General features: G+C 46.6%; 1 protein-coding gene across 1 annotated transcript in view; it reads left to right on the top strand.

Moving 5' to 3' along the window:
• Positions 1-12,681: 12,681 nt before the first annotated feature.
• The window catches only part of LOC109893317 (zinc finger protein 385C-like), a 193,370-nt gene continuing 190,451 nt past the window's right edge, over positions 12,682-15,600 (top strand). Inside the window, exon 1 of the mRNA XM_031834009.1 lies at positions 12,682-12,778. Coding sequence (XP_031689869.1) covers positions 12,730-12,778 — 49 coding nt within the window. The 5' untranslated portion in view covers positions 12,682-12,729. The remainder of the gene's footprint in view (positions 12,779-15,600) is intronic.

Here is a 15,600-nt window from a genome sequence, read left to right as displayed (position 1 = left end):
TAGTTTGAGGACACTTGGTTTCTCCATCCCATGCGTCATAACCGTTTGGCTTTGTTTAGTTTTTTTTCTCTAAAGTGGATGAGATCAAACTGATAATCATCACCTAGATGATTTATATTTTCGTAGAATCTATAATGTTATTCAACAGGACATTTTATAAAGCCACAGTGAGGTATTCTTTCATAGTATTATCAAGAGGTTTGCACACAGACACTTCATAGACTGTAGTGCAGCTCTGAGCCCAAGGCCTTATTTTCAGGTGTGGGAGTATGCATTTCTGCTGCTTATTAATATGTATGTCGTTTTGTGAGTGTTCCTCTCCTGGCGGAATAAAAAGCTGTTAATGTTTAACATTGGGAGCACAGCGGCTCTGTACTGTACCATACCGTACCTCCAGCTGGCTCTCTGACAGACAGACACATGGCTGAGAAGACTATGTCCCAAATGGCACCCTGGTACCTACATAGTGCACTACTTTTCACCAAAACCCCTATGGACCCGTGTCAAAATGAGTGCACTACAAAGGAAATAGGGTGCCATTTAGTTCATAGATAGCGTGTAGCTGTGAAAGTCACATGGAGTCTGCGGGGAGAATGCAGCTCTGCGCTATTTGGTTAGGGTACTAATGGCCTGTCATACATCACAGTCTATGTGGCCATTGTTAGTGGACAGCTTCAGTACTTTAGTTTAGGGCCCTTTGAGTTGCCACAGCTTGGCTCTCTCTTGATCAGTCACCTTTAGGAAGCTGAAGGATCCGGCACAGTGAGTCTTTCTGTCTAATCGATGATGTTTTATTACACAGTTTAATATAAAGGCTCTGAGCCGGGGAGTAGCGGAGCTGCTGAGTCAAGTTTCAAGTTTTAATGTCACATGCTCAAGTACAGTGAAATGCCTTTCTCGCAAACCCCAAATTGCAATAATCAGTAACAATGTAATACTAGAAAAAAAACATAAGAAATAAGAAGAAATATGAAGAACACAATAAGTAAGTAAGTAAGTAAGCATACAGGGTCAGTTCCAATACCATATTTACAATGTGCAGGGATACTGGAGTGATAGAGGTAGATATGTATAGGGGTAAGGTGAATTGGCAACAGGATTTAAGATTAACAGAGTAGCAGCAGTGTGTGTGTGTGTGTGTGTGTGTGTGCGTGTGCGTGCGTGCGTGCGTGCGTGTGTGTATGCGTGCGTGCGTCAGTATAAATGTATGTGCGAGAGTGGGAGTGATGGAGTGAGAGTGTAGGGCCCTGTGAGTGTGCATAGAGACCGTGCAAAAAAACAAAAGGTCACTAAGGATACAAGGTTAACTCAGAAGGTCCGTGTAGCTCTTTTGTTAGCTATTTATCAGTGTTACTGCTTGGGGATAGAAGCTGTTCAAGACTTGATGCCAGACTTGATGTACTGAGTCTGTCCAGTCCTCCTGAGGTATAGGTCAGGTGTTTGATTCACACACGTCAGGTGTATGCATCCATTGCCTACTAGCAGGACAAGGTCAGGCCATGTGTGTGTTCTGTGAGGGAGAATGTTACAGTACTTTGTTCCAGCTTCAGCCATACTGACTTAAGGCATAATTCTGTGTGTTTATGTGCTTTCTCGTCCTACACAGTTGCAAAAATGACAACAGCTCCATTCAGAATATAAAGTAGGAGCCTACCTGTTGGCTCTTGGTCCTTCTCCTCTAACTTTTCATTCCATCATTTTAATTCCGTCTTCCTCCCTTGTTTAGATATCTCCTAACCTTTGCCCCACACGGGGGCTCTGTAACTGTAGCCTATTGCCGCGTTGATGACTTGTGATTGGCTAACACACGCCACTCTCGGGAAAAGCAAAGAGCAGTAATATCATGTCCTTCTGGACAAGTCAATTAAAATGACACATACCCGTGACAGTGACAATCAGATCCGACCCAGACACGTGACATTATTTTGAATTCTGGATCCGGACCCGCTCGGATCGCAGATCGGGTCTCGAGTATTTGGGTACAGGTGGATCCGTGAAGACCTCTAGTTCCATATCCAGAGTTTTATTGGCTTTTGGTCAGCGCCCCACATTAGCATACTCACACAGACAAGAAGTGATCTTCATGGTTATTGCAGATTCACACACAACACTTCTAGGTTAAAACACACTGGTTGGCAGCCAAACGTCTTCATCTGTCGACAACGATACCCACTCTGACCTGGAGTGGGAGCGGTCAGAGTCCAAATGTGCATTCGGGCATTCTGATTGGTGGAAACCAGGATGCTGTGATAGATAGCTGAGAAGGGGAGAAAACACCCTAACAGGACCGTGGGTAAAGTCATGTGCACAGGCATGGCCTTTTTTGCAATGATTGTGTGTGTATAAGAGAGAGAGATGTAGGTGGTTCCATGTTAGATATACCAAGGGTATCCACATTGCCTCCTGCTCCATCTCCAACAATGATCTCGCATTAGGTACCTGTCAGTAGCAGATTAATCTGTCACTGTGAGCTGGTGCGCTGTTGCAACTGTGTAAATTGATTGAACCAGAATGGGCGCCTTGAGAGCGATACAGAGACACAAGATGGTGTGAGACACGCAGAGGGTGTAAATGAGTAGCGACGGGGGTGACTTAGAGAGAGATAGAAAGAGCAGGCTTTCCTTTCTCTGTAATGTTGTTTGTGCTTGTTGTGTTTCTCCTCTGCCTGGGTCAGTGACTCCTGCTCCGTGTGTCCTCGCACCAGGCTGGTCGGTCATTAGTGGTTCCATTGGCAGCTGGTGTAATTAGCTTCATAGTGGACCCACCGGACTCTGCTAATTAAAACTATTGCCTAGCCTACTCACCTAAACACCACCACTCCTGTACTGTAGTGCAGTCCCGGCCTCTACTGATGAGAGACAGCACCAGGTCTGATGTCGTCATCTCACTGAGTTTGGGGGGCATCCTGACCTGGAAGGCAGGACACGACTGTTACCTTTGTCTGTGTCAACAAATGGTATTTTAGTGGGGAATCTTGTACACGCAGTTATATTAGAAGCTCTTGCTTGATTTCACCAAGCATGAGCAGTAGGTTCTTAAAAACTATAGTTGAACAACTATACTGATTGTTGGACAACTCTGTAGAAATATGTCAAACTGCATAAAGGTCAAAGGACAGACACATTTGGGCTAAATGGAGAGAGAGAGAGCAGAATCATCCATTCTCTCTCCAGCCAGCAGTTTAACATAACATTTTCAAATTCCAGTTTATATATTCCATTTTCCCTGTACTCACACTGGAGTCAATCAGCTGCCTGAAGTGCCATTGCCTTTTTCTGTTCCTCTCTGCTCCATTTAGAGAAGAACGTTATGCTGGATGGACCCTGTCCTGTTTTGGAGATTGTTACTGTGGGAACCAGGTCAATCCTAATCAGGGATGGGTGTGGGCAAGTGGCGGGAGAGTTTGAAAGACAAGGGATATTTTTCATTTCTACTGTAGTGAGTAATTATGGAAATCCAAAACTTACATTCTGAAAAATAGATGCTGTTTGTACAGTATCATTTATTTTGTTTGAGAACAAAAGCACTGAACACAATCAGCTTCATTTAGACTTGCTTAATTACTCTCCATTTAGTCCTAATGGAACAGACAGATGCAATATTATGAGAGTAATGTATTCAAACTCTGATAAGAATAAGATTGATGTTTGAACCCTATATCTATCCTATATCTGTACAGTATAGCAACTACTGCCTTCTGAAAGACACACAGTATGGGTAATGACTGAAGAAGAGGTGTGTTTTGGCACGAGTAGCCAATCGGGTACCTTTAAGATCTTTTCCTTGGCTTTCATCCTGCTCTCCATGCTCCTAGGAGCTCTGATTGGAGGGCAACCACACCAGCATCTGAGGAACCTGAACAATGTGAACGTCAACGAGAGAGAGAGAGAAAATGTCAATGAATGTCACGCCCTGACCATAGAGAGCCCTCGGGATTCTCTATGGTGGTTTAGGTCAGGGCGTGACTCGGGGGTGTTCTAGTCGTTTTATTTCTATGTGGGTGTTTTGGTGTGGTTCCCAATTAGAGGCAGCGGATTATTCGTTGTCTCTAATTGGGGTTCATACTTAAGGTTTCTCTGTTCCCACCTGCATTGTGGGTTATTGTTTTGTGTATGTGCCTGTTGCACCACGTAGTTCACGGTTTTGGTTAAGTTTCATCGCAAATAAATATGTGGAACCCAACTCACGCTGCGCCTTGGTCCGTCCATTCTAACAACCGTGACAGAATATCCCACCATTCAAGGACCAACCAGTGTGCTCGGGAGGAAAAGGTGAGTTGGAACTGGGAGGAGATCATGGGAGGATGTTAGACCCTTCCTTGGAGAGAATCGCAGAGGAATCTGGAGGGACAGAGACAACGCCAGGGTCCGCGGCCACAGAACCCAAGATTTTTTGGGGGGAGGCACAAAGGGGCGGTCGGATGAGCAGCAGAGTGTCACGGGCGTCCTCCTCTTCATCTGAAGAGGAGAGGCGAGAAGGATCGGAAAATGCGGCGTAGTATGTGTTCATGAATAAAGAAAACACTGAACACTGAAACACACAATACAAAAAAAATTAACGAAATAACGACCGTGAAGCTAATGAGAACTGTGCTGACACAAGCAATCAACATAGACAATCACCCACAAACAAACAGTGAAACCCAGGCTACCTAAGTATGATGACACCTGCCTCTGATTGAGAACCATGCTAGGCCGAAATATACAAATCCCAAAATCATAGAAAAACAAACATAGACTGCCCACCCCAACTCACGCCCTGACCATACTAAATAAATACAAAACAAAGGAAATAAAGGTCAGAACGTGACAGTACCACCCCCCCCCCCCCCAAGGTGCGGACTCCGGCCGCAAAACTCAACCTATAGGGGAGGGTCTGGGTGGGCGTCTGTCCGCGGTGGCGGCTCTGGCGCGGGACTTGGACCCCACTTCACCATAGTCTTAGTCCGCCTCATTGTCCTCCTCCGTGGCTTCCTAACCACGGCGACCCTTCCAAATGACCCCACTGGACTGAGGGGCAGCTCGGGACTGAGGGGCAGCTCGGGACAGAGGGGCAGCTCGGGACAGAGGGGCAGCTCGGGACAGAGGGGTAGCCGCATACTGGCTGACGACTCTGGCAGATCCTGGCTGACTGGCGGCTCTGGCAGATCCTGGCTGAATGGCGGCTCTGGCAGATCCTGGCCGAATGGCGGCTCTGGCAGATCCTGGCTGAATGGCGGCTCTGGCAGATCCTGGCTGAATGGTGGCTCTGGCAGATCCTGGCTAACTGGCGGCATTGGCGGATCCTGGCTGACTGGCGGCTCCTTGCAGACTGGCGGCACTGGCGGCTCCTTGCAGACTGGCGGCACTGGCGGCTCCTGGCAGACTGGCGGCACTGGCGGCTCCTGGCAGACTGGCGGCACTGGCGGCTCCTTGCAGACTGGCGGCACTGGCGGCTCCTTGCAGACTGGCGGCTCTGATGGCGCTGGGCAGACGGGTGGCTCAGGCGGCGCTGGATGGAGGAGCTCTGGCGCCTCTGGCCTGAGGGGCGGAAGCTCTGGCAGTGCCGGACAGGCGGGAGATTCCGGCAGCGCCAGATAGGTGGGAACACCTGTAGGGAGGAGACAGAGAGACAGCCTGGTGTGTGGGGCTGCCACAGGACCCACCAGGCTGGGGAGACCTCCAGGAGGCTTGGTGTTAGGAGGAGGCACCTGAAGGACCGGGCTGTGGGGGAGCACTGGAGCTCTGGTGCGCAGCCTTGGCACCACTCCCCCAGGCTGGATCAATACTCTAGCCCGGACCCTCCAGAGTGCAGGCACAGGTTGAACCGGGCTGTGGGTAAGCACGGGAGATCTAGGTGCCTACTACGCGCACCTCTCCCTTAGGCTCCACTCCCACATTTGCCCGGCACGAGCGGAGCGCATGCATAGGACGCACTGCACCCTCCCAGCGCCCCGGAGACACAGTACCCAGAGCCGGCGCAGGATACCCTGGACCAAAACTGCGTACCGGTGACCAGACACGCTGAGCAGGCACCATACGCCCTGGCTCGATGCCCACACTCGCATGACACTTTCGGGGGGCTGCCCTATAGCGCACCGGGCTATGGGCACGTACTGGCGACACCGTGCGCTTAACCGCATAACACGGTGCCTGACCAGTAACGCGCTGCTTATAATAAGCACGAGGAGTGAGCTCAGGTCTGCTACCTGGCTTAGCCCCACACCTCGTGTGCCCCCCCAAAAAATGTTTTGGGGCTGCCTCTCGTACCTGTCGCGCTGCCGTGCTGCCTCCTCATATTGCCGCCGCTCAGCTTTCGCTGCCTCCAGCTCTGCTTTGGGGCGCCGATATTCCCCAGCCTGTGCCCAGGGTCCCTCTCTGTTCAATATCTCCTCCCATGTCCAGGAGTCCTGTGATGCTGGCCGCTGTTGTTGCTGCTGCTGCTGCTGTCGTCGCTGTCTTTTACCCACCGCTTGGTCCTTGGTTGGTGGGTGATTCTGTCACGGGCGTCCTCCTCTTCATCTGAAGAGGAGAGGCGAGAAGGATCGGAGGACCAAAATGCAGCGTGGTATGTGTTCATGATGAAATTTTAAAAAGAAGACACTGAACACTGAAACACACTATACAAAAACAAACGAAATAACGACCGTGAAGCTAATGAGAACTGTGCTGACACAAGCAATCAACATAGACAATCACCCACAAACAAACAGTGAAACCCAGGCTACCTAAGTATGATTCTCAATCAGAGACAACTAATGACACCTGCCTCTGATTGAGAACCATACTAGGCCGAAACATACAAATCCCAAAATCATAGAAAAACAAACATAGACTGCCCACCCCAACTCACGCCCTGACCATACTAAATAAATACAAAACAAAGGAAATAAAGGTCAGAACGTGACACAGAGAGTGCCAGAGCCCGTCTGGGAGTCGGTGGAGGAATTCAATGAGGGATGCCGGAGAGAGGAGTATGCTGCAGCGCAGGCGTGCTGAAGAGCGTGTCACCAGTCCGGTACCATCTGTGCCGGTTCCCCGCACTCGCCCTGAAGAGCCAGAGAGCGTCAGGGAGGCGATGGAGCAGTTGGGGGAGAGGGATCGGAGAGATTTGTTGGTGAGGTGTATTCTGCAGCGCATTCGCCCTGAAGACCTGAAGAGCGCCTTCCCAGCCCGGTATGTCCTGTGCCGGTTCCTCGCACTCCTCCTGAAAAGCGCATCAACAGTCCGGTGCCACCTGTGCCGGCTCCATGCAACAGGCCTCCAGTGCGCCTCCACAGCCCGGTACGTCCTGTGCCGGCTCCCCGCACTCGCCCTGAAGTGTGTGTCATCAGTCCGGTGAAACCTGTACCGGATCCACGCACTAAGTCTCCAGTGCACCTCCCCAGCCCTGTACGTCCTGTGCCGGCTCCACGCACTCACTCTGAGGAGTGTGCCATCAGTCTGGTGCCACCTATGCTGGCTCCACACACTAGTCCTCCAGTGCGCCTCCCCAGCCCGGAGCGTCCTGTGCCGACTCCATGCACTCGACCTGAGGAGCGTGTCATCAGTCCAGTGCAACCTGCGCCTATGCCCAAATCCAGGCACGGCGTTCAGTCCCGCTCCATGGCAGGAGCCTTCCTCTGCGCCGATGCCCAGTCCAGGCACAGGGTGCAGTCCCACTCCATGGCAGGAGCCTTCCACTGCACTGATGCCCAGTTCGGGCATGGCGTTCAGGCCGGCTCCATGGCTGGATCCATGGTCTGGGCGGGGGCTACGACCCGCACCGGAGCCCCAACCGACACTAGTCACCCCCCCTACCCACCCTTTGGTTTCAGGTTTTGCGGCCGGAGTCCGCACCTTTGGGGAGGGGGGGGGGGGGGGGGGGTTACTGTCACTCCCTGACCATAGAGAGCCCTCGGGATTCTCTATGGTGGTTTAGGTCAGGGCGTGGCTCAGGGGTGTTCTAGTCGTTTTATTTCTATGTGGGTGTTTTGGTGTGGTTCCCAATTAGAGGCAGCTGATTATTTGTTGTCTCTAATTGGGGATCATACTTAAGGTGTCCCTGTTCCCACCTGCATTGTGGGATATTGTTTTGTGTATGTGCCTGTTGCACCACGTAGTTCACGTCGTTGTGTGTTTATTGTTTTTGGTTAAGTTTCACTGCAAATAAATATGTGGAACCCAACTCACGCTGCGCCTTGATCCGTCCATTCTAACAACCGTGACAATGGATGGAGGCCTATAGGCTTAACAGTGAATTTTATTTTGTCATAGTATATCATCAGTGGTGTAAAGTACTTAAGTAAAACTACTTTAAAGTACTACTTAAGAAAAACATGTGTGTGTATCTGTACTTTACTATTTATCGTATTGACAACTTTTACTTTTACTTCACTACATTCCTAAAATAAATAATGTACTTTTTACTTCATACATTTTCCCTGACACCCAAAAGTAATCTTTACATTTGGAATGCTTAGCAGGACAGGATAATGGTCCGATTCACACATTTATCAAGAGAAGGTCCCTGGTCAACCCTATTGCCTCTGATCCGATGGACTCACTAAACACACATGCTTTGTTTGTTCTCAGTGTTGGCTGCCCCTAACTATATATACATTTAATAAACAAGAATATGGTGCTGTCTGGTTTAATATAAGGAATTTTAAATGATTTATACTTTTACTTTTGCTACTTAAGTATATTTGAGCAATTACATTTATTTTTGATACTTAAGTATATTTAAAACCAAATACTTTACGACTTTCACTCAAGTAGTATTTTACTGTGCGACTTTCACTTTTAGCCTACTTGAGTCATTTTCTATTAAAGGTATCTTTACTTTTACTCAAGCATGACAATTGGGTACTTTCCCCACCACTGTATATCATGTTAACTATGGTTTTACATAACGATGGCGGGTAAATATTATTATTTAAAAAAATGTGAATAAGGGTGTGAGGTGCCAGTGTTGCAGCGGTGACCGGTGAGTGAGAGGCAGACATTGGGCTGGGGTAGTGTTACGTCCTCGGTCGCCGTAATGTTCTCAGGGGTTATTTATATAAGCCTAGTCTTTGAACACGCGTGCCAGCGCACCCGCATTTGGGAAGGATATATTGAGCTCCCAAGTATGTAGGCCTATCCAAGTTTTTCCATCACCCTCCGGCTGACAAGCCTCTCGCGGACCCGTGAGTTAAAGCCGTGGCGTGGCTTTGGGGAAAGAAAGCCTTCCGCTCGCACTTTGGCGAGTGGAAACGGCCCATGGCTTTTTGCCTTTAGCCTATTGGCATTTGAATAGACATACTTTAAATTACAATTGACCAGTTATTTATTTAAAACATGCAGAATGTCGAAGCAGGGTATCGAAGGAATCTTATTTTGATGAATTGATATTCAAGATACAAAACGCAAAGAATTTAGCCAACAGAAGAGCTTTGTACATTAACATCTGACAAAAGCCGAGTTCCACCTGTCTTTCTCGAGACAAAGTAGAGCCAATAAACAGACACTAGATGTTGTTCCTATCCAACGCTCTATAAATGACTGTCCAAATCTGCCAACATGAGCACCTCCGACAGGATACATATGGGCCTATCACATTAGATATTTCCTAGGAGTGAATGCCAGTCCCTGACATAGGACACCATGCGGATAGATGTCCTATTTCATGTTTAATTTATAGACATCTCTCAGTGAAGGAATACTACATGGCTGATATCTCACAGAGATATATTTCTGCCAGGCTCTGACAAGTCTGATGGGGCCATAGATTTATAATATCCCTATCATTTCGCCATTTTTAAACAACCCCGGTGGTTTCATCTTTATAGTCACATATGTAGAATGTTTCTATTACATATGTGAAGGAAAAGTCCAACAGAGGAAAACAAGTTAAATTAATTTCTGCATATTATAATGACAGGTGATTTATTATAATCTATTAAACTATAATAAACTGTGTAAACACAATTTTAAAAACATGTACTAAAATGCACTACAGTATATACAGTACATTCGGAAAGTATTCAGACCCCTTCCCCTTTTCCAGTTTGTTACGTTACAGCCTTATTCTATAATGGATTAAATAAATAAAAATGTCCTCATCAATCTACACACAATACCCCATAATGACAAAGCGAAAACAGGTTTTTAGAAATGTTTGCTAATTTATAAAATAATAAATAACATCTGAAATACCTTATTTACACAAGTATTCAGACCCTTTGCTATGAGACTCGAAATGGAACTCAGGTGCATTCTGTTGCCATTGATCATCCTCGAGAGGTTTCTACAACTTGATTGGTGTCCACCTATGGTAAATTGTATTGATTGCTCATGATTTCTAAAGACACACACCTGTCTATATAAGGCCCCACAGTTGACAGGGCAGGTCAGAGCAAAAACCAAGCCATGAGGTTGAAGGAATTGTCTGTAGAGCTCTGAAACAGGATTATGTTGAGGCACAGATCTGGGGAAGGGTACCAAAACATTTCTGCAGCATTGAAGGTCCCCAAGAACACAGTGGCCATCATTCTTAAATGGAAGAAGTTTGTAACCACCAAGACTCTTCTTAGAGCTGGCCGCCCGTCCAAATTGAGCAATCGGGGAAGAAGGGCCTTGGTCAGGGAGGTGCCCAAGAACCCGATGGTCACTCTGACAGAGCTCCAGAGTTCCTCTGTGAAGGACAACCATCTCTACTCCACCAATCAGGCCTTTATGGTAGAGTGGCCAGACGGAAGCCAGTCCTCAGTAAAAGGCACATGACAGCCCGCTTGGAGTTTGCCAAAAGGCACCTGGAGGACTCTCAGACCAAGAGATACAAGATTTTCTGGTCTGATGAAACCAAGATGTAACTATTTGGCCTGAATGCCAAGCATTCAACCTGACAGAGCTTTAATTAAAGGATCTACAGAGATGAATGGGATAAACTCACCAAATTCAGGTGTGCCAAGCTTGTAGTGTCATTCCCAAGAAGACTCAAGGCTGTAATCTCTGCCAAAGGTGCTTCAACAAAGTACTGAGAAAAGGGTCTGAATATTTATGGAAATGTATTATTTTTACATTTTGATAAATTTGCAAACATTTCTAAAAAACTATTTTTGCTTTGTCATTATGGGGTATTGTGTGTAGATTGATGAGGGGAAAAAACAATTGAATCCATTTTAGAATAAGGCTGTAATGTAACAAAACATGGAAAGAGTCAAGGGGTCTGAATATTTTCCGAATGCACTGTATAAAAAAGTATGTGGACACCCCAAATGAGTAGATTCGGGTATTTCAGCCACACCCATTGGCTGACAGGTACACAGACAGACAGAATCGCAATCTCCATAGACAAACATTGGCAGTAGAATGGCCTTACTGAAGAGCTCAGTGACTTTCTATGTGGCACTGTCATAGGATACCACCTTTCCAACAAGTCAGTTCCCTAAACTTTCTGCCCTTCTAGAGCTGCCCCGATCAAAAGTAGTGCTGTTATTGTGAAGTGGAAACGTCTAGGAGCAACAACGGCTCAGCCGCGAAGTGGTAGGCCACACAAGCTCACAGAATGGGAGAGCCAAGTGCTGAAGCGCATAGCGTGTAAAAATCGTCTGTCATCGGTTGCAACACTCACTACCGAGTTCCAAACTGTCAGCTGGAACGTCAGCACAGTAACTGTTTGTCGTGTACTTCATGATATGGGTTTCCATGGCCGAGCAGCCACACACAAATATAAGGTCACCATGCACAATGCCAAGTGTTGGCTGGAGTGGTGTAAAGCTTGCTGACATTGGTCTCAGGAGCTGTGGCAACACGTTCTCTGGAGTGATGAATCACTCTTCACCATCTGGCAGTCCGATGGATGAATCTGGGTTTGGCGAGATGCCAAGAGAACACTACCTGCTCGAAAGCACAGTGCCAACTGTAAAGTTTGGTGGAGGAGGAATAATTGTCTGAGGCTGTTTTTCATGGTTCGGGCTTGGCCCCTTATTCCAGTGAAGGGAAATCTTAAAATGACAGAGTACAATGACATTCTAGACATGCACAAAGCAAGGTCAATACAGAAATGCAGGGGCGCAACTTTGGTTTTGGAAGTGGGGGGATATAATATATATATTTTAAATAGCCAATCCAACCCCTCAGAGGCGTCTGCATAGTACTAAAGCTCACCGTTGCCTCATTTGATATCACATTCCAATGATAAAACTGGGGGGGGGGACAAAAATGCAATTTCAGAATGTGGGGGGGACATGCGCCCCTGCATAAATGGTTTGTCAAGATTGGTGTGGAAGAACTTGACTGGCTGACCTCAACCCCATCAAACACCTTCGGGATGAATTGGAACACCGACTGCTAGCCAGGCCTAATCGCCCAACATCACTGCCGGACCTCACTAATGCAAGTCCCAGCAGCAATGTTCCAACATCTAGTGAAAAGCCTTCACAGACGAGTGGAGGCTGTTATAGCAGCAAAGGGGGGACAAACTCCATATTAATGCCCATGATTTTTTAAATGAGATGTTCGACGAGCAGGTGCCCACATAGGTTTGGTCATGTAGTGTATATTAATATAATTACTAACTTCTCCCTGTCTTTCAAGATAAAATAATCGATGGCAAAGTGATAAATAACATAAATCAAATTGTATAGGCGCGGCGGTGATAACGTTGAAGACCCATTGAGTGCGCATTCGTGTGTAGAGTGGCTGCGCGCTCTGACACCCGTGACTCCAGAGTGCGAGCTGGGCTTTCGGCTTTGACAGTCAGTCTTGTCACACATCGTTTCGAAAGATGTTGGGTACGGACGACCACAGGGACAATCTGAAACGGAACGGGACAGGTAGGCAGAAATACAACATATACAGTGTAGCGTTTGTTTTTACATATTGACGTATTGCTGTTTACTATTCAAAGTTTGTGGCCCCCATGTGACAGTTCTTCACGCACCACTATCAGTCTACCGGGTGTACAGTAGCCTATTTTCCATTCATAATGGAATGATTAGCTATAAAGTTATTCTGAGATGGCCAAATTATACATTTTACGAGGCAGATGCATGTATAGGCCTAGCTATTTTATTTACAATGAATGGACAAACGACCGATTGTTAGATTTGTGTATGTCTGACATGGTAATTTGTTGTCATGGGCAGACTAGACTTTTTTAAATATGCATGTAATATTCATTTTGATTTGATTGTTAATCAAAACACCTTTAGTAGTTTTATATGATTACAGCTTCGAGGTAATGTATTGTCTGTATCTTACGAAGCAAATGTTTTAGGTAATTGTTGCGCCTTGAGGCTACTATTTGAGCGCACGTTGATCATTTAAATTGTACATTAGGCGATCTGAATGGGCTTATTTGTTCATACTTCATCACTCACTGAATAAAATATGATATTTGCTCGACCGTTCATCGTCTACCCCGTCACGCAACCGGGCTGGGTGTTTTCGCATGGGGTGAGCCGGTGCTTGTGGTTCTCAATGGCCAGATGCAGGCAGGCATTCCCTCAATAGAAAACTGTAACCATGAAATGTATGTTCCGCAATCATCTGTAGTAGACTATTTAACCCACCCGTATTCCAAAGCCATTTCTCAAGTGTGTGATGTGGTTCAAGAACGTCTAATCTGGCAAAACATCCGTTTATGTATATCTTTACACTCGGATAAGGGCATTCGATAAGGCCCTAGAATTGAATGAATTAATCACGTACACTAAGAAAGCAACCGGTGGCTAATCATTCTGAAGAAGGGCAAACTTTATCAGACAGAGTTCTAAAGCTTCAAGAGGTATTCTGGAAACACAGGCCTGGGCATTGCATACTCCACAGCTATCACCCACTGGGACCCATGACAAATGTTAGTTTGCTATACTTTACATTTATGTCAGTAGGCAGGCAGTTTCAGTTTTAATGCCTATCTCAGTTGACCTCTACTCTTATGACATTGGAATTGGACACTGGCATTGTTTTTAATCAGTCAAATGATAATAATAATAATACAATTACTAAAACAGTTCATTTATATAGGGCTTTTCATTATTAAGATCACCCTAAAGACCCTAAAGACCTAAAAAGTAGGTATTGGGCTGAACAATGGCCTTCGACAGAGGCTGGAGCATCCAGGTCACATGGCGACGATGATAATGATGATCATCCACAGAAACACCTTTCATTTCACCTTTCAGTCTCTTAACAACAAGGAACTTTGGTCCCAAATGAGGACCCAGCCGAGAAGAGATCAACATCCGACGAGCTTCTCCTTCACGTCTCTATGGATTAAAATGACAATTTTAGGACTACCTGACATGATGACTCCTTGCTGTCCCCAGTCCACCTGGCCATGCTGCTGTTCCAGTTTCAACTGACCTGAGCCCTAGGACCATGCCCCAGGACTACCTGACATGATGACTCCTTGCTGTCCCCAGTCCACCTGGCCATGCTGCTGCTCCAGTTTCAACTTCCACCTGACTGTGCTGCTGCTCCAGTTTCAACTGTTCTGCCTTATTATTATTCGACCATGCTGGTCATTTATGAACATTTGAACATCTTGGCCATGTTCTGTTATAATCTCCACCCGGCACAGCCAGAAGAGGACTGGCCACCCCACATAGCCTGGTTCCTCTCTAGGTTTCTTCCTAGGTATTGGCCTTTCTAGGGAGTTTTTCCTAGCCACCGTGCTTCTACACCTGCATTGCTTGCTGTTTGGGGTTTTAGGCTGGGTTTCTGTACAGCACTTTGAGATATCAGCTGATGTACGAAGGGCTATATAAATAAATTTGATTTGATTTGATTTGATTTCAAACATTGGTCTAGGCTATTATAACATAGTCCAAACAGCAGTCAAACTTTGATCTAGGCCAGGGCTCTCCAACCTTGTTCCTGTAGAGCTACTGTCCTGTAGGTTTTCACTCCAACCTTGTTCCTGTAGAGCTACTGTCCTGTAGGTTTTCACTCCAACCTTGTTCCTGTAGAGCTACTGTCCTGTAGGTTTTCACTCCAACCTTGTTCCTGTAGAGCTACTGTCCTGTAGGTTTTCACTCCAACCATGTTCCTGTAGAGCTACTGTCCTGTAGGTTTTCACTCCAACCCTGTTCCTGTAGAGCTACTGTCCTGTAGGTTTTCACTCCAACCGTGTTCCTGTAGAGCTACTGACCTGTAGGTTTTCACTCCAACCTTGTTCCCGTAGAGCTACTGTCCTGTAGGCTTCTGAAAGAGTGTCAGTTGTTGGTTTGATGTAGTCTCTAATGTGTGTTTATTGTGCTGTGGGCACTCTGTACTCGCTGTAGCTGAGGGGAACGCAGATACATCAAGGCAAATATCAACATGTTCAGTCCGGGAAGGTGAAATATGGCTTCTGCGGTTAGGAGAGCATTTATGGACGCCACCTTAAGGCCCGATACTCCTGCTGAATGCGTATGGATGAATAATATGGAGGCCCGTGTTATTGTTGCTGTGACAGACTGAGTACATACGGTACTCTGTTAGTGTCACTTGTGTTATTGTTGCTGTGACAGACTGCGTACATACGGTACTCTGTTAGTGTCACTTGTGTTTTGTCGCAGTTGTTTCCCAAGATGATTATTTTCGTTATAAAGGAGGAGTTGTCTTTTTCTGTCTTTGGTGAGAGCTGGTGAAGTACTATGAAGTGTGTGTACCT

This window comes from Oncorhynchus kisutch, linkage group LG10, assembly GCF_002021735.2.
Source record: "Oncorhynchus kisutch isolate 150728-3 linkage group LG10, Okis_V2, whole genome shotgun sequence".
Taxonomy (NCBI): Eukaryota; Metazoa; Chordata; class Actinopteri; order Salmoniformes; family Salmonidae; genus Oncorhynchus; species Oncorhynchus kisutch.
Note: the sequence above shows the minus strand (reverse complement) of the source record. Positions and strands in the feature narration are given on the sequence as shown.